The 18,841-nt window shown below is 46.8% G+C and overlaps 1 protein-coding gene across 5 annotated transcripts in view; it reads left to right on the top strand.

Moving 5' to 3' along the window:
• SMARCA2 (SWI/SNF related, matrix associated, actin dependent regulator of chromatin, subfamily a, member 2) overlaps positions 1-18,841 on the top strand; it is a 679,721-nt gene that overhangs the window by 494,339 nt on the left and 166,541 nt on the right. For all 5 annotated transcript variants that reach the window (XM_030193821.1, XM_030193826.1, XM_030193822.1 and 2 more), the window contains one exon: positions 6,456-6,674. In XM_030193821.1, the coding sequence (XP_030049681.1) occupies positions 6,456-6,674 (219 nt within the window). The remainder of the gene's footprint in view (positions 1-6,455; positions 6,675-18,841) is intronic.

Below are 18,841 nucleotides of genomic sequence, written 5' to 3'. Positions count from 1 at the left end.
TTTCTTTGTCAATATAGATAAAGAGGTCTACAGTAAACAGTGACTTCTGTTTGTACATTCTGGCCTTCTCCTAAGGTCAGTGGAATCTGCTAAGCTAGCATTTATCAATAACTCACTTGACAATTTCTTACATTTTAAGACATAAATGTTATCTCTAACTTTTCCAGTTCCACAGCAGTAAGGTGGTCTAAGAATATATTAATTGTAAAATAATATAATTTCTCAGAGGACAAGCAGGACATTGTTTCTCGCATGTAGGTGATGTCATTGACTGAACCTGGTGTGGATGATTCTATCACTTCAAGAATGTTTTGGCAGCATTGCACCTCACATGCGTTGGTGAGCGCGTGGGACCATCAGTCTTCATTTTTCTGCAGAGCAGAGAGGTTGCATTTAGTGAGCTCTCCTTGGTCCATCAAATTTTATTTTTTTCAGAGTACTTTCCCTCACGGTTTATAGTTTTTTGGTTTTCTTTCTTTTCTTTCTTTTCTTTTTGTTCTTCCCTTGCTCCTTAGTTTACTTTAGCTTTCGGCAAATTTGTTTTCTCTTTTTTTTACGCCTCCTGAGACGACCTTATCCCATGCACCAGTCAAGGAATTTCTTTAGAAAGGAAACTTTTTCATCTTACACAATTGAGATATTTGATTTTGCTTTGGCTATTTTCCTTTGATGTCACAGAAAATTCCCAGTGGTTTCAATTGATGCTCTAACTGCAACAGAGCCATTTCTGGGACTGACCCTCATGTCTGTTGTGCTTAGGCCCTGACCATAAGTACATAAGTAGTGCCATACTGGGAAAGACCAAAGGTCCATCTAGCCCAGCATCCTGTCACCGACAGTGGCCAATCCAGGTCAAGGGCACCTGGCACGCTCCCCAAATGTAAAAACATTCCAGACAAGTTATACCTAAAAATGCGGAATTTTTCCAAGTCCATTTAATAGCGGTCTATGGACTTGTCCTTTAGGAATCTATCTAACCCCTTTTTAAACTCCGTCAAGCTAACCGCCCGTACCACGTTCTCCGGCAACGAATTCCAGAGTCTAATTACACGTTGGGTGAAGAAAAATTTTCTCCGATTCGTTTTAAATTTACCACACTGTAGCTTCAACTCATGCCCTCTAGTCCTAGTATTTTTGGATAGCGTGAACAGTCGCTTCACATCCACCCGATCCATTCCACTCATTATTTTATACACTTCTATCATATCTCCCCTCAGCCGTCTCTTCTCCAAGCTGAAAAGCCCTAGCCTTCTCAGCCTCTCTTCATAGGAAAGTCGTCCCATCCCCACTATCATTTTCGTCGCCCTTCGCTGTACCTTTTCCAATTCTACTATATCTTTTTTGAGATACGGAGACCAGTACTGAACACAATACTCCAGGTGCGGTCGCACCATGGAGCGATACAACGGCATTATAACATCCGCACACCTGGACTCCATACCCTTCCTAATAACACCATAAAGCCTCTAATTGTGTTCGCTGTTTAAAAATGCAGAAACTGGTTCTCAAAATCAGACATGCTCTTGTGTGAGAAACCTCCATGGCTAGAGGAGTTGCATCGGAAACTGAGGGTGCACCGGCATTGAGCAGGTTTCTCCTTGCCTTGACATCGGGCCGATCTGCATCAGACCTGACACCAAGGACATAAACATCATCCTAATCAGCAGTGAGGGACTCCAGTGTCGTGCGTCGAGCGAAGGCAAAGAAGCACCAGCATCAGTCCTCAATACTCGAGAATCATTAGTGCTGCGAGGGCTGCTCTCCCTCTGTGGAGTGGGTGCCAGTGTGCCAGTCTCTGGACCACCAGAACCAGTCTTCCGATTCAGTGTTTGCACCTTCACAAGCTGTCCCCAAACTGACACTGGCCCCACCTTTACTGATACCTACTTCTGAGGAGCTATTCTGGGCCATGCTACAGGAGGAGTGGGAGCGGATCTTAGTTTGATTCGATGCCGAGGCTCCGAGAGCATCAATGCTAGCCATGTCTCTGCCCCAGCTGATCTTGGAGGGCCCATTCCTTGTCTGTCACCCATGTGTCAACACCGGCATCTAGGAGGGGGGCCACCCTCAGCCTCAGAAGACTCGTGCTCCTCTCTAGCCCATCAAGGGAGAAATCTCCCCCAGTGTCCAGGTCAGGACCTACCCCTCAACACTCATGTCCTAAGTATAATCATCATTCTAGACTCCCACATCAGACTCAGACTATGCTGAGTTTGACTCTGAGCATTCCTGCATGCCTGAGGTAGAACCAGAGAAGGTCTCTGACCCCTCCCCACCTCAGGAGAGGAGAAAGTTCCCATCAAAGGAGCTCACCTTTGTTGTTTTTTGTTTTTTGGGGTTTTTTTTAGGGAAATGGCTATGCCGTTTCATTTCATTAGAAGGTCGAAGATGAGCCCAGGGCTGCTGTTTTGGACATTCTTGACTATAAGATTACCCCTAAGAGACTGTGACCATGGCCATGTCCTTGCACGACACTCTTCAGCAGGCACAAATCAAGAATTGGGAGACCCTTCTCTCTGTGCAGCCGATCCCTAGACTTCATGTATAGAATCCAGAGGGTTCCTGGATTTGAGATGGCTCAGCTGCCCCACCATTCAATGGTGGTCGAATCCACTCTCAGAAGAGCTAAGTATTCTAAGACCGACACCTCAGCACCACCAGGGAGAAATGCTGGGACCTTGGAGTCTTTTGGGAGAAAGGTTTACCAAGAGTCTATTCTTGTATCCTGCACAGAAGCCTAGTAGCTTTAAAAGAGCATTTATTGCGGGCCTTGGTGCACAGTGTGTCATAGTTTGCAGACCCTTTCCCTGCTAATAAGCCTGCAGAACGTGAGCTAGTAGCCAAACAGAAGGAGTGCTGAAAGTACTGGTCCTGGGCAACATATAATGCTTTTGATGTGATGTACAGACTTTCTGCACTGGGTATTGTTATGCACAGACTTGCCTGGTTGTTTGTGTTGGACCTTAAACCTGCTGTTCAGGAAAGGCTGGCAGATGTCACCTGCTAAAGTGACAGTCTTTTTGAGGACAAGGTGGAGGAGGTCACTGACCTCATCAAAAAGAGAACTGACACCATGAAAACCCTCTCTCGGCCCACTCCTTCTGTGGCCTCCTCTTCTCAGGGGTATTCAGGCACAAATCATAGGAGACCCCACTGCTCCCAAAGACATAGATAAGCTGCTCTGGCCCGATCTGCCCAGCAGTCTCAGGGGGTCTCACTGATCTCAGCGGCAGAAGCCCCAGAAGTCCGTGCCAGCTCCTTAGTTGAAGCAGGGGTCAAGCTTTTGACAGACTCCAGGAGAACATTACTTCAGTAAAACTAACTGTCCCAGATGGCCATCCGGTGGGAGAGTAGCTCAGCTTTTTCCATCAAAGGTGGCCCCTTATAACATCAGACTGGTGGGTTCTCAAAAAGGTCCGTGGGGCTTATGCTCTCAATTGGCATCAGATTCCCCCAAATTGTCCACCAAGGACATGCTTTTACACCTCCCAACACCATGCAGTGTTTGCAGAAGAACTCTCCTCCCTTCTACAGGCCAATATGGCCCACCCTATTCCACCAGGGGAAGAAAGGAAGAGATTTTATTTCAGGTATTTCCTGGTGACCAAAAAGATGGGGGGGGGGGGGGATTTCTGACCCCTCCTAGACCTAAGGGCCTGAACAAATACCTGGTCAAAGAAAAGTTCAGGATGGTTTTCCTACTTCCCATGATTCAGGCAAATGAATGTTTATGCTCTCTGGGCTTAAAGGGTGTTTATTCCCACATACAGATACTTCCCAGTCACAAGAAATGTCAGATTTCAGGTGGGGAAACAAAACTAACAGAATCACGTCCTGCCATTTGGTCTCGTGTCCATTTTCAGGGTGTTCACAGAATATCTAACTATAGTCGCAGCATTGCTATACAGACTTGGGAGTTCATCTGTTTCTCTACCTGGATGATTGGCTCGCCAAGAGCACTTCACAAGAAGGTGCTGAAAAATCCAGGGGCAGTGACGTAAGAGACGGGCGGAGCCTGCAGAGCCAGCAGCCAATGCTTCGAGGCTGCCTGCGGTGCCGCGTTTTTTTTTAAACATTTTTTCTCGTCGAGTCGTCGTTTGCGTTGGCGCTCAGCTCAGTCAGCTGAGCGCTTCTTCTTTTTGTAGCGCCAGCCCTGCTGCTCATCAGGAAAAGCAGCAGTGGCCAGCAATGGGAGCTGGGGCTGGCGCGGGCCTGAAGGAAAAGTGGGTGGGTGGGCCAGAGCTGAAATTGGGTGGGCCTGGGCCCACCCACGCCCACCCGTAGCTACGCCCCTGATTGGAGGATAGTGAGTCTCTGGAGGTTACCTTAAAAGATGTGGGTTTTGCTTCAGAAGACCGTTTTTGTTTTTGACTGGTAACGTGAAACAGAGAGTGAACTTTTCACAAGAAGTATGTGTTTCAAGAATAAGACTCTAGGTTACAGCATACTGAAAAGATAATTCAGAATTAAATGCCCCAAGTACAAACAGTACAGTCTATGGGAGTGGCCTGTATTAGATACTTTAAGTATACATAAACAGGTGGAAAACTGGAAAATATATATAGTGCATGAAATATGAAGCTTTTGAATTATCCAAATACTTATCTTCTGTCACCTATGATTTCTTGAGGTCTTATTTGAGGGATGTGTTGAACCTGGTTAATACTTTTACAGTGGTTATATCGAAAGTGTTATGTTTCCTCTGTTACTATTTTACCTAATGAGCAACTAGATGAGGCTCATCAGAGTGAAAATCCTTCTTATAGCTAACTTAACAGATTTTTCTTCATAGGATCTCATATCTGCTAGAGCAACCTTAGTGGCTAGTGTTAGAACTATAAGCTTAGTGCTCAAGTCCTTTTTTATTATGAAAAGGAAAAAAAGATTACTGTAATATCTTCCCTGATGTTTCCAGGGCTACATAACTTAGGAGGAAGCTATTTTTGCAACTAAAAATTGTGTTTTGGCTGTAGGTGGGACCTTTTTCTTACGGTTTCCTTGAAAGTGCTTAATATCATACCAAGGAGCCAATTATGTGTTTCTATATCTTTCTCAGTTAAAAGCCTTTCTCATTAATAAATAGTGGCTCAACCTGTCTCTAGGGTTACTATTTCTTTTTTTTCCCCCCCTCTTAGCTGGAGATTAGGGGCTCATTTTTCAAAAGAGAAAAAGTCTCAAAATGACATTAAGTGGCATTTGGATGTTTTTATAAAAAAATTTTAAGTCTAAATCACGATTTTTGAAGTTCAAATTTAAGATGTTTTTCTCTGCAGTGTGCCCAAATCACAAGGGGGCAAGATTTGGATGTTCCCAAAACTTGGACATTTTTCTAGAATAATGAAGCAAAGCAATAACGTTCAGGGCTAAAAGTTAGACGTTTTGATGTAGGTCTGTTTCACTCACACCCAAGTCACAAAAAGGTGCCCTAAATGACACGATGACCACTGCAGGGATTAAAGCATGCCCCCCCAATCTCCCATAGTGGTCACTGACCCCCTCCCATCCCTCAAAGATGTGAAAGAAACAATACATACCAGCCTCTATGACAGCTTCAGATGTTATGGCCAGTCCTATTAGAGCAGCAAGCAGGTCCCTGGAGTAGACTAATGGGAGGTACAGTGGGCTGTAGAAAAGGGGACCCAGGCCCATCTCCCACACTAACTTTTACACTTGTGGTGAAAAGTGTTAGCCCTCCAAAACCCACCAAACATTTACTGTATCTATAGGTGACAGCTGCAGGCATAAGAGCTATTGTAGTGGTGTACAGGTGGGTACAGTAGGTTTGTGGTGGGTTGTAGAGTCTCACCATACAATATAAGGGGATAACGGTGAGTTGTCTACCTGGGATCTTTTATGTGGCCCCCTAGGGTGCCCCACTTCTCTGCTGGGATGTCTGTGTGGCCAGTCTACTAAGAAAGCTCAACCCCACCCACCCCACTCCCCCATATATCCCAGTGGCATTTCTTTGTGCGCTTTCCTCTTAGACCTTTTTTCCCCCCGAAAATGGTCCTAAAAGATAGATGCACTGAGCGCAAAAACATCTAGCAAATGGCCATTTTCGAAACAATGCTGAATGTTTATTTGGTTTGAAAATGGCCATGTTTGGTACTGGATTTTTGGTAGTTTTTCACAAAATGTCTAAAATGGGATTTAAACATCATATTGAAAGTGCCCCTCCACATTTCTCATATTTAGTCAACAAAGTTTGACCCCAGATACAATAGCAAGGTCTCCGTGATGTGGTCCTTACTGATTGTTCTGTTTTCCTACTTTGAAACTTTCAATAAAAATACAGTTTTAAAAAGAAGTTCTTTTAAAATCTTGGTGGTTATATATTCTACTGATAAACTGGAATCAAGATAAGGTGATAAATGAACTGCTATAAAATTTTAAATGGAATCAATGACTATCAATGTATATCCATTCATTGACCATTCTCTTTCTTGCTTGCTCAGCGAATGGATATGGATCGACGCAGAGAAGATGCCAGAAACCCAAAGCGCAGGCCTCGTTTATTGGAAGAGGATGATTTGCCATCCTGGATTATCAAAGATGACGCTGAAGTTGAAAGGCTCACTTGTGAAGATGAGGAAGAGAAAATATTTGGGAGAGGGTCACGCCAACGCAGGGATGTGGATTATAGTGACGCCCTCACAGAAAAGCAGTGGCTAAGGGTAATTAGTTTTTATTTGTTCTTTTTAACTTTGTTGATTGATTAGTCATGTGGTCACTGTTTGGTTGACTAGCTATACTAAGCATATGCTTAGTATAGCTAGTCAACCAATGAAGATTATTTTCATTTGTGATGGTTATTTTGTATTTTTTAGAAATATGATTTTAATAGAATTTGTTGTAAATCACAGGCACAACAAATATTGCATGTTGAGTAGTTCATATTGATTATAATATGTTTGAATGCCTGTTTGAATTGCTTGGGTATTTATAAGTAGATAACTACATAAGCATTACCATACTGGGACAGATCAAAGGTTCATCAAGGCCAGTTTCCTGTTTCCAACAGTGACCAATCCAGGCCACAAGTACCTGGTATGATTCCAAAACAGTAAAATAGATTTCATACTGCTTGTCCCCAACCCACATTAATAGTGGTTTATGGAGTTGTCTTCTAGGAACACGTCCAGACATTTTTTTTATACCCTGCTGTGCTAACTGCTTTTACCACATTCTCTGGCAACATATTTCAGAGTTTCATTGCAACATGTAAGTGAAGAAATATTTTCTTAGATTAGTTTTAAAAGTACTACTTAGTAGTTTCATTGCATGCACCCCCCAGTCTCTTATTTTTGGAAAGAGTAAACAAGTGATTCATATTTGCCGTTCCACTCATGATTTTATAGACCTCTATCATAGCTTCCTTCAATTCTCTCTTCTTCAAACTGAAGAGCCCTAGCCTCTTTTGCACGTCCTCATGAGATGGTTGGCGTAACCCCTTTATCATTTTGGTTGCTCTTTCCTGTACCTTCTCTGATTCCGCTATATTTTTTGAGATGCAATGACCAGAATTGCAAACTGTATTCAAGTTGCAGTAGCACCATGGTGCAATACAAAGGCATTATAGCATTCTGTTTTGTTATCCATTCTTTTCCTAATAATTCCTGACGTATTCCCTTTATTAGCCACTTCTGCACACTTAGTAGAAGATTTCACCACATCAGTGATGTCTAGATCCTTTTCCTTGGTTGGCGACTCCTAATGTGAAACAGTGCGTCATGAAGCTATAGTTTGGGTTCCTCTTTAAATGCATCACTTTGCACTTGCTCACATTAAGTGGAGAATTCATCAAGCAGTATTAGGGTCTTGAGTCGCGTTATTTGACCCTTAACATGACTTGAACAGCTCTAACGCCACCTGACAAAAAAATACCATGTCGATATTTGTCGCCATGGGTTAAGTGGAAATGAGATGTAAACATTGTACAGGGTTTGTGCCATAAGACATATGAGAAGAGACTAGAAGACCTGAATACGTATACACTAGAGGGAAGGAGAAAAAGAGAAAAGATGATACAAATAAACCTCTTCCACAGACAATGGAGGCTGTAGAGCTAGAGGACGTGAATAGAGGTTGCAGGGCAGTACACTTGTGAAATACTTTTTTTTACAGAGAGACTAAACTAGATCCTGCAGTGCCTGCTAGAGTCTATCTGTTATTCCATATCATCATGCCAATCAATCCATAGACTGGTGGGTTGTGTCCATCTACCAGCAGGTGGAGATAGAGAGCAATCCTTTTGCCTCCCTATATGTGGTCATGTGCTGCCGGAAACTCCTCAGTATGTTCTCTATCTCAGCAGGTGGTGGTCACACACAGCAGCAGCTCTGGCTAGGTCTCCAAGCTTAATTCTTAGGTTTTGTTGAGTACCTGGGGTTGAGGGCTCTTCATGAGCAAGTGCAAACCTGGTGGTGCCAGGTCCCTCCTTTTCTTCCCCCTCCCGCTGGCTCTGTTAAAAAAAAAAAAAAAAATTGATCGTCCTTTAAGGGCGTTTATTTCAACGTTTATATCAGCGTTTATTGCAGCTGCTCACTGGGACACCAGTTCGTTACAGCTCGGAGCGAGAAGCAGGTAATTTTACCTTTTATAGCGGGCAGGGGGTTCCCCGTTCGGTCTCCACGTGGCTTATGGCGTCTGAGGACGAGGGCGCGAAGATTCGCTCCCCGGACCGCGTGTGTGCGTCTAGCGGGGATGCGGGGGTTTCAAAGCCTGACTCGCCTTTGTTTGGGCGTCAGTTTGGAGTCCGGTCAGTGTCCTGGTTTTTTCCCGCCATAAGCGCCCATCCCCCGCTGCTTCCCCCCCCCCCCCCCCCCCCCCCCATTTTGGCTGGCCACTCTGCTCGGACGGCTTCTTGTTGGGCCGCCCTCGAGGTGGGAGATGTTAATGCTATGGTCGCCCTTGATTCGAGCGACGGCAAGAAAGCGGCGAAAGTTAAGCGCCGTTCTTTCCGCGCGGCTCCTTTTCGGAGTTTGCGCCGGACGCCATTTTGGATGCGCAGCATGTTTCCCCCCCCCCCCCCCCCCCCCCCCCCCCCCGCTCTTACGAGCGCCGGTTGAGGGTGCGTCTAGGGCCGTGGCCCAGGTGGCAGAAGTGCACAGTCTAGGGGGTTCTCCCCTGAGTTCATTTTGCTGATGCATCAGGCTTTTCTTATGCTAAACGCTGCTCCTGCTCCCCCCTCTGATCAAGGGGTTGAGGCCTCCGGAATCAAACGCCCTCGGGTGGACTTCCAGGCCCTAGAGGACTCTGTCTCCTCTGATGTAGATGAGGGCAGCGTATCTGAGTTCTCCCAATGGTCCTTTGGGGATTCCTTGGAGGAGACGGATTCCTGCTCGGATGGAGTGGATGACCCCTCTGCAGCACGGATCTTTTGCTCAGAGGATTTGCTCAACCTGTTAGTGCAAGCCATGAGCATTTTGAAGATTTCCTCTTCGGAGGACGTCTCTCCCTCAGCCTCTGTTGGCTCTGCCATTATGCTGGGGACGAAGCGCCCGCCTAGAACCTTCCACGTGCATGAAGCCATGCACACCTTGATTTCGGCTTATTGGGATTTCCCAGAAGCGAGCCTTAAAGTGGCTAGGGCTATGTCCCGCCTCTATCCTCTGCCTGAAGGTGAACGGGAGGCCTTTTCTTGGGCCTACCGTGGATTCTTTAATCACTGCGGTGACTAAGAAAACGGCGTTGCCGTTGGAAGGTGGCACGGCCCTAAAGGACGACCAAGACAGGAGATTGGCGGCGGCTTTAAAGTCGTCCTTTGAGGCGGCTGCTTTAAGTTTGCAGGCCTCAATTTGCGGCTCCTTTGTGGCCAGGGCGTGCCCGACGCTGGTGCAGCAGGCTTCCCCCTCGGATCCTTCCTTGAGGGCTGATTGGCCAGCCCTGGAATCGGGCTTGGACTACTTGGCAGACTTGCTGTATGATGTCTTGAGAGTCTCGGCTAAAGGTATGGCTCAGACAGTCTCTGCACGGCGGTGGCTTTGGCTAAAGCATTGGTCTGCTGACCACGCCTCTAGGTCTCGCCTGGCTAAGTTGCCTTTTAAAGGCAAGCTGCTCTTTGGGGTCGAGTTGGACAAGATTGTGACCGATCTCGGCACGTCTAAGGGCAAGAGGTTACCGGAGTTCAGGGCTCGGGACAGTGGTGCCCGCCCCGGTTCCTCCAAAGGACGGTTTCAGGAAGCCCGTCGGTATCGCCCGGGCAAGTCGGGCTCCTCTGCCCCCTTTTCCTTCATAAGGGACTTCTCCCCCAAGCAGCATTCCTTTCGCAGAGACCGCCGTCCCGGAGGTGCCTCCTCCGGTCCTCCCCCAGGGTCTCGTACCCAATGACGGGGCGCTGGTCCATGGCCCAGAGCAGATTGGAGGACGCCTATCCTCGTTTCTGGGCGAGTGGACCAGGGTAACTTCAGACGCTTGGGTGCTGGAAGGCATCAGAGACGGCTACAAGCTAGAGTTCTGCTGACCCTTAAGAGACGGGTTTGTGCACTCTCCCTGCAAGTCTCCAGTCAAAGCTGTGGCAGTGCAGCAGACTTTGGACAATCTGATCCGCCTGGGTGCGGTCGTTCCAGTGCCAGAAGATCAGCTTGGCAAGGGACGTTACTCCATTTCTTTGAGGTACCAAAGAAAGGAGGTTCTGTCCGGCCTATCCTCGACCTCAAAGGGGTCAATCGGGCCTTGTAAGTTCGGCACTTCCGGATGGAGACTCTCCGCTCTGTTATAGCGGAAGTGCAGGCAGGGGAGTTCCTGGCATCCTTGGACATCAAAGAAGCTTACTTGCATATTCCCATCTGGCCTCCTCATCAACGCTTTCTGCGTTTTGCAGTTCTGAGCCGACACTTCCAGTTCAGAGCCCTCCCGTTCGGGTTGGCTACTGCTCCGCGGACCTTCTCCAAAGTAATGGTGGTCATCGCGGCCTTCCTACGCAAGAAAGGAGTACAAGTCCATCCTTATCTGGACGACTGGTTGATCCGAGCCCCCTCTTATGCAGAGTGCGGCAGAGCTTCAGACCGGGTGATTGCTCTTTTGAGCTCCCTGGGGTGGATCATCAACTGGGAGAAAGCCAGCTGCGCCCGACTCAGTCCCTGGAGTATCTGGGAGTTCGATTCGACTCCCAAGTGGGCAGAGTGTTCCTGCCAGACAATCGGATTGTCAAGCTTCAGGCTCAGGTGGACAAGTTCCTAGCAGCCTCTCCTCTTCGGGCTTGGGACTATGTGCAGCTGTTGTGCTCTATGACGGCCCATATGAGACCTATACAGCTCTCTCTACTGCAGTGATGGACTCCAGCTTCGGAGGATTATGCTGTGCGCCTTCCCTTGGATCCGGCGGTGCGCAAGGCGCTGAGCTGGTTGCTGAGGCCAGACAAGCTGTCCGCAGGAATGCCTCTTATGACCCCGGAGTGGGTTGTCGTCACGGCGGACGCCTCTTTGACAGGCTGGGGAGCCCACTACTTGGGAAGGACAGCGCAGGGGCTCTGGTCCCCTATAGAGGCAAAGTGGTCTATCAACCTCCTGGAACTCAGAGCCATTCGGTTGGCTCCTTTGGAGTTTCTCCCAGTCCTGGCGCTGAAGCCAGTATGGGTCCAGTCAGACAATGCCACGGCCGTGGCCTATGTCAATCGCCAGGGAGGTACCATGAGCGCCCCTCTAGCCAAGGAGGCCATGAAGCTATGCCTGTGGGCGGAAGCAAACCTGGAACAGCTGTCGGTTGCCCACATTGCGGGAGTCATGAATACTGCTCAGGCCTTCTTGGACATCGTGAAGCGCTGGGGCCAGCCGAGCCTAGATCTGAGGGCGTCATCAGCCAATTGCCAAGTGACGCGCTTTTTCAGCAGAGGACGGGACCCTCGATCTCTGGGAGTAGATGCTGTTCTCCAACAGTGGCCGACACAGGAGCTTCTCTATGTGTTCCCGCCTTGGCCCATGTCGGGCAGGGTGCTAGGCCGGGTGGCAAAGCATCCGGGCCAGATAATCCTGGTGAGTCCGGATTGGCCCAGACGTCCCTGGTATGCGGACTTGATCGGGCTCTCAGTGGACGGCCCTCTGCAGCTGCCAGTGGAGCGGGGCCTGTTGCATCAGGGTCCCTTGGTAATGGAGGATCCCTCCCCCTTTGGTCTTACGGCCTGGCTATTGAGCGGCAGCGTCTGAGGAAGAAGGGCTTCTCAGACAAGGTCATCGCCACTATGCTGAGAGCGAGGAAGCGCTCTACTTCTACTGCTTACGCCAGGGTTTGGCGTACCTTTGCATCGTGGTGTGAGGCAGGCTCACTTTCTCCCTTCACTGCTCCAATTTCTTCAGTATTGGCGTTCCTGCAAGAAGGTCTGGAGAAAGGCCTGTCGCTCAGTTCCCTTAAGGTCCAGGTAGCGGCTCTAGCTTGCTTCAGGGGTCACCTGAAGGGTGCTTCCCTGGCCTTGCAGCCAGATGTGGTACGCATTCTCAAGGGAGTTAATCACCTGCGCCCTCCTCTGCACTCAGTGGTACCTGCGTGGAATCTCAATCTGGTGCTAAGAGCCTTGCAGAAGCCGCCTTGTGAACCCTTGTCGAGGGCATCTCTGAAAGACCTGACGTTGAAAGCAGTCTTTTTGGTGGCTATCACTTCAGCCAGAAGAGTTTCCGAGCTCCAGGCGCTATCATGTCAGGAGCCCTTTCTGCAGTTCACTGAGGCAGGAGTGTCTATTCGCACAATGCCTTCCTTCCTGCCCAAGATTGTTTCTCGCTTCCATGTGAATCAGCAGCTCTGTCTACCCTCCTTTCGTAGGGAGGACTACCCAGAGGAGTACTCTGCTCTCAAATATCTAGATGTGAGATGAGTCATCATCAGATACTTGGAAGTGACCAATGATTTCCGGAAGTCGGATCATCTGTTTGTTCTGTTCGCAGGTCCTCGTAAGGGTCTGCAGGCTGCCAAGCCTACAGTGGCACGATGGGTCAAGGAAACCATTGCAGCGGCTTATGTGGCCGCGGGGAAGGTGCCGCCTATCCAGCTGAAGGCTCACTCCACTAGAGCACAGGCGGCCTCGATGGCAGAGGCCGGGTCCGTCTCCTTGGAAGAGATTTGTAGGGCGACAACTTGGGCATCGGCTCATATCTTTTCCAGACATTACCGCTTGACTGTGGCTGCTCGGGCGGAGGCCCGGTTTGGAGCTTCAGTGTTGTGGTCAGGGATTTCTATGTCCCGCCCTGAGTGAGTACTGCTTCGGTACATCCCACCAGTCTATGGATTGATCGGCATGATGATATGGAAGGTAAAATTATGTATCATACCTGATAATTTTCTTTCCATTAATCATAGCCGATCAATCCATAGCCCCTCCCAGATATCTGTACTGTTTATATTCTGGTTGCATTTCAGGTTCAAGTTTAGTCTTCAGTTCCTGTTCAGGAGGACTTCATGTTCGTCTTTTCCAGTGGATTCTTCAGGAGTTGAGACGATTTTGTGTTACAGTGAGCTGCTGCATTCCTCTCCCCTCCGTTTTATGGGGCTGGATTGAGACCTAAATTCTGCCAACGCTCCCTCCCGCTTCGTGCGGCTGTAGGGCAGCTTTGTACCCCTCCCGCTTCGACGGTGTTAGAGTCAGTCAGCTCCTTCCGCGGTTGCGGTTGCAGGATAAGCCAGATCCCCCTGCATCGGCGGGTGTGGTGTCCCTCCCCCGCTCCACGGGGATGAGCTGGACGGATTCCCCTCCCCCACTTGTGTGGGGATGAGCTGGGTTGATTCCCCTCCCCCGTTTCGGCGGTGGTGAGCTGGGTAGAGTGTCCCTTTGTGGGTGTAATTCTCTAAGTGCTGAGTCCTGCGGATGGAGCTTTGATATCGACATACTGAGGAGTTTCTGGCAGCACATGACCACATATAGGGAGGCAAAAGGATTGCTCTCTATCTCCACCTGCTGGTAGATGGTCACAACCCACCAGTCTATGGATTGATCGACTATGATTAATGGAAAGAAAATTATCAGTTATGATATATAATTTTACCATGCTGTGGTACAAAGTTCAAGTTTTAAAACTAAGGGGAAAAGACTATGGAGATTAGTTGATAAAATTTGCTTTTTTATGTTTTTGTTCTGCCTATCACTAACCTACAATTTCTCCTTTAAACCCCAATCTTTAAGTTCCCAAAGCACAAAGCAAAATAGTGTTCACTTACCAGAGAAATGTCCTCTTCTCTCAGAACTTCTCAGAAAGAAAGTTCAGTGGGACCTTTCCTCTTTATATAGTTTTGAATCTAAGGGGCCTTTTTTAAACAGGCTCTTTGAAGCTAACTCAGCAACCTATTAGTTAACACCCAATTGTGAGTTCACTGGACGTGTTACCTCTCCAGCAAGCAAAGAACAGAAAATAACTGCCTTTTAGAACAAGAGTTTTTGCCTAAGTTTCTACTTCTAGAAAAGGTTTCAGTTTAAAACTATGGGGAAAATGCCTATTTCTAGAGAAAATTTTAGTTTAAAACTAAGGGAAAAGGGGTTGTACACTATGGCAACTATGCTATTAACTATTAATAATGCTTGCTTTAATGCTGTGGTACAAAGTTCAACTTTTAAAACTAAGGGGAACCTTTCCTGATATGCCCAGAATCACAAGGAGCTGCAGTGGGAAATAAATAAATAGATAAAGAAACGTTAATCTTGCGATTAATCACGATCATGCGCGATTAATCGGGATTTTAAATTTTGATAAAACTGCAGCCCTGTTATTTATTCAGGCTTGCCTCATTCTGCTCTTAAGAAGCTACATACTTTGCAGATTACTATTCCATGCCTACCGCTTTGATCACACATCTCCCTTACTATAACAGCATCACTGGCTTCCTTCTGACATTTAAGGTTTTCAGGTTTGGCACCCTTGATTATCTCTCCCACCTTACCATCCCCTATTCTCCTGCAAGAGTCCTCTGTTCCTTAAATGACCACCGCCTTGGTCTACTAAGCCCCAAATTTGGCCAGTTAGAAACAACTAGATACCATGCTTTCTTCTTCCTCTCTCCCCACGTCTGGAATTCTCTGCCCCTTTCCCTGCGTAGGGATCTGTCTCTCAAATGCTTTAAGACAAGCCTTTGGGGATTAGGTGGCTCAGGGATTGCAGCCAGTCAGTTAAGTTACTCCTGCTTTTATTTTATGTTTTATTGATTTGTTCTGTGTGTCTGTTTTTTTTTCCTTTTCTGTGTACTTGTTTATCTGTCCTGTCATCATTTGTAGTTCCTTTCCTTTTTTGTATGTTTTTAGTTTTGTACACCACTGCTCTGCCCAGACAGCTAGGGCGGTTAAGCAAATTCAGTAAACTATTACCATGTGGTAATTTCCTAAATAACACTTAGTAGACGCATAACCTCTGCGTTAACTGTTGGGGGCTTTCCCAGCATCTTGCCATACAGTTAATGCAGGGAAAAATTTTTATTGCACCTTAATTGCATTGCAGATAAAATGATATAGCTACAGCTATTAGCGTGCATTACATTTGTGTTTAGCTCTAAGGTGCTGTCTCTGCCCATTTTCCATCCAGTTCTGCATTAACTGTTAATGCAAAATTCATACATCTTGTTCATCACATGAAGAATTGTCACAGGACAAGCAGGCCGTTGTATTCTTACTTCTAAGTGATGTCATCCGACAGAGCCTGGTGCGGACACTGACTAGCGAGATTAACTTAGAACTTTCAAGCAGCATCCCACCATGCATGTGCTGATGCCTTCCTGAGAGACAAGCAAGCACAGGTTCCTCAGTCTTTGTTTTTCCCTGAAGCAGGGAGGATGTGTCATCCTTATTAGCACAGAAGGACCGTGATGCTGAGCATCAGGAGAAGCCCAATAAGCATAAGCATCACTCCTGCTCGACATACGATACTGAGAGCACTGAGGCATCAACATCGCTGGTACCCGAGAAATACTGACACCAGAAGAAGCGCCTTCCCTCTTTGGAAGAGGTGCTGGTGCGCATGTCCCCCTTCCAGTTGAGCACCAGCATTTTCTCAAGCTGCTTCTCTCCCACTTCCCCTACCTTTGCTGATGCCTAACTTCGATAAGAGGTTCCAAGTCATGTTCAGGGAGGAGCCGACACATAAGTACATAAGTATTGCCATATTGGGACAGACCAAAGGTCCATCAAGCCCAGCATCCTGTTTCCAACAGTGGCCAATCCAGGTCACAGATACCTGGCAAGATCCCAAAAAAATACAAACCATTTTATACTTCTTATTCCAGAAATAGTGGATTTTCCCCAAGTCCAATTTAATAATGGTCTATGGACTTTTCCTTTAGGAAGCCATCCAAACCTTTTTAAAACTCTGCTAAGGTAACTGCCTTTATCACAGTCTCTGGCAATGAATTCCAGAGTTTAATTTGTTATGATCGAGGTCAGAACCCCTCTCAAACTTACCTTTTTCCTGGGGGTCAGCTTCTTAGCTGGCTTCTGTTTCTTTTGTCTGTCCTTTCTGAGCTAGCTCTCTCTCTCTCTCTATGCTGGCAGCTTCCAGCAACATGACTGTAATTGTTTCACTTTACTACAGCTGTGTGTGTGGACTGAGTTAGCTCTACCTGTCTTTGGGTTTACTAGCTTCAAGAGCTTCACGGTGCTGCATTGGTGTGAGTTGGGCCTCTCTGGGTTTCAGTGTGCTGTCTGCCTGGGTCTAGGGAGTGTGACATGATCAGGGAGGGCCTTGATAAGGAAGTGGTGTTCTTCCCTTCAGGGCCTTTGCAACGGTTGCGTTTGCTTTTGCTACTTGCTATAGGGCCAGGTCAGTGTTAGTGCAGAGTGCTTGTGACTTGTACGTGTTTAGCTCCCCTGCTTTTTCCCTTTGGCTCCCATGCTTTCCCTGTTGTTACGGTGAAAAGCACTTCTGTTAGTGTAGTGCTGGAGTTTGGTGCTTGGTGCACCCTTGTTAGTTTAGTGCTTAGGAAGCACCTTTGTTGTTTGTGTATTTGGCTTTCCTGCTTGTTCCCTTGTGGCTCCCCTGTTTGCTTCTGTTAGAAGCACTTCTGTCGGTTTAGTGCTTGGTTAGTTTAGTGCTGTGGGGCACAACTGTAGCTTGGTGCTTAGGAAGCACCTTTGCTAGTTCTTGTGTTTTTTCTTCCTTGCTTTTCCCTGCACTTCTGTTAGTGTAGGGCGTAGGGGCACCCCTGTTAGTTTCTGTTAGGAGCACTGCTGTTAGTATAGGGCTTAGGAACTCTTCTGTTGGTGTCGGGTTTAGGAACACTTTTTGCCAGTTTAGGATTTAGGAGCATTTCAGTTTCAAGCTTGTTCTAGTCCTGGTCCCTGTGTCATCCGGTTTCTGGTAAGTTCTGCCGGCCACTCGAACCCAGGGGTTCAACCCTTGGGGGGCAGTGGCTAAGTGCAGGTGAAGCTGTACGGGCCAGTCCAGTATTCTCCAATCCAGTGTGTGTTCCAGTCCGGTGTGCTCCCGTCCAGTGTTCCAGTCCTGTGTCCTCCAGTCCGGGGGATTCCAGTCCATGTGTTCCGGCTCGCTGGGCGGTGCCTGCAGTCCCTGCCGGTGTGCTTGCCCAGTGTTGGTTTGTGGGTTTTGCCTGCTGCTGTCGCTCCTCGGCAGCAGCCCAAGGGCTCACGTTTGCTCCAGAGCTCGGCCCCGCGGGCTCTGAACCTGAGAACCTGACATAATTACACATTGAGCAAAGAAACCTTTTCTCCGATTCATTTTAAATTTACTACTTTGTAGCTTCCATCGCATACCCCCTAGTCACAGTATTTTTGGAAAGCATAAACAGACGCTTCACGTCTACCCATTCAACTCCACTCATTATTTTATAGACCTCTGTCGTATCTCTCCTCAGCAGTCTTTTCTCCGAGCTGTAGAGCCCTTGCTGCTTTAGCCTTTCCTTATAGGGAAGTCGTCCCATCCCCTTTAACACTTTAACATTTTCATTGCCCTTCTCTGCACCCTTTCAAATTCCACTACATCTTTTTTGAGATGTGGCGACCATAATTGAACACAATATTTGAGGTGCGGTAGCACCATGGAACGATACAAAGGCATTATAAAGTCCTCATTTTTGTTTTCCATTTCTTTCCTAATAATACCTAACATTCTATTTGCTTTCTTAGCCGCAGCAGCACCCTAACATATGCATATATTATGACACGTTTTGATTACTGCAATATTATCTATGCAGGCCTTACTAAGATCAATATAAAACAGTTACAAATGATACAAAATACAGCTGCCCGTATTATTTGTAGGGCTTCAAAATATGATAGGATTACACCTCTCTCATATCATCTTCACTGGCTCCCAGTTGAAGCCAGAATAAAATTTAAGATTCTTGTGTTGACACTTAAAGCCTTACATTTACTGACTCCATCATACTTAGCTAATCTTTTTATACCATACTCTCCCATATGGACACTTTGATCCCTTATATATAATAGATTAGTAATTCCGCCACCCCAAAAGGCTAGATGGGAGGCCACAAGAACTTCAGCTTTCTTTTTTCTAGCCCCTTCATTCTGGAATTGTCTTCCAAAAATTATTAGAAGAGTCTTATACTCATTTCCATAAGCTTCTGAAAACATATTTGTTTCAAAATACGTTCGATAATAATCTGGGATGAAAGGGAAAAAACAGACAATGAGTACATTTTAATGAGTAATATGTTTAAGTATATTTTTGGCATGGATGGTTGTTTATTGTCTATATATTTTTAGTATGAATGTTAGTGTTTTGCAGTGCTTTCCTATCAAATTAATGGATTTCTTAGTTTTTTTAATATAAATTTTAGCTTTTATGATGTAAACCGTTCTGTTTTGCAAATGCAATAAGAAACGGTATAGTAAATAAATAAAAGATAAACGATCATCAACGACGACACCTAGATCCTTTTCTTGGTCGGTGACTTCTAA

The sequence above is a fragment of the Microcaecilia unicolor genome, chromosome 2 (genome assembly GCF_901765095.1).
Source record: "Microcaecilia unicolor chromosome 2, aMicUni1.1, whole genome shotgun sequence".
Taxonomy (NCBI): Eukaryota; Metazoa; Chordata; class Amphibia; order Gymnophiona; family Siphonopidae; genus Microcaecilia; species Microcaecilia unicolor.
The sequence above is the reverse complement of the archived record's forward strand: the minus strand, read 5'-3'. Positions and strand labels throughout refer to the sequence as shown.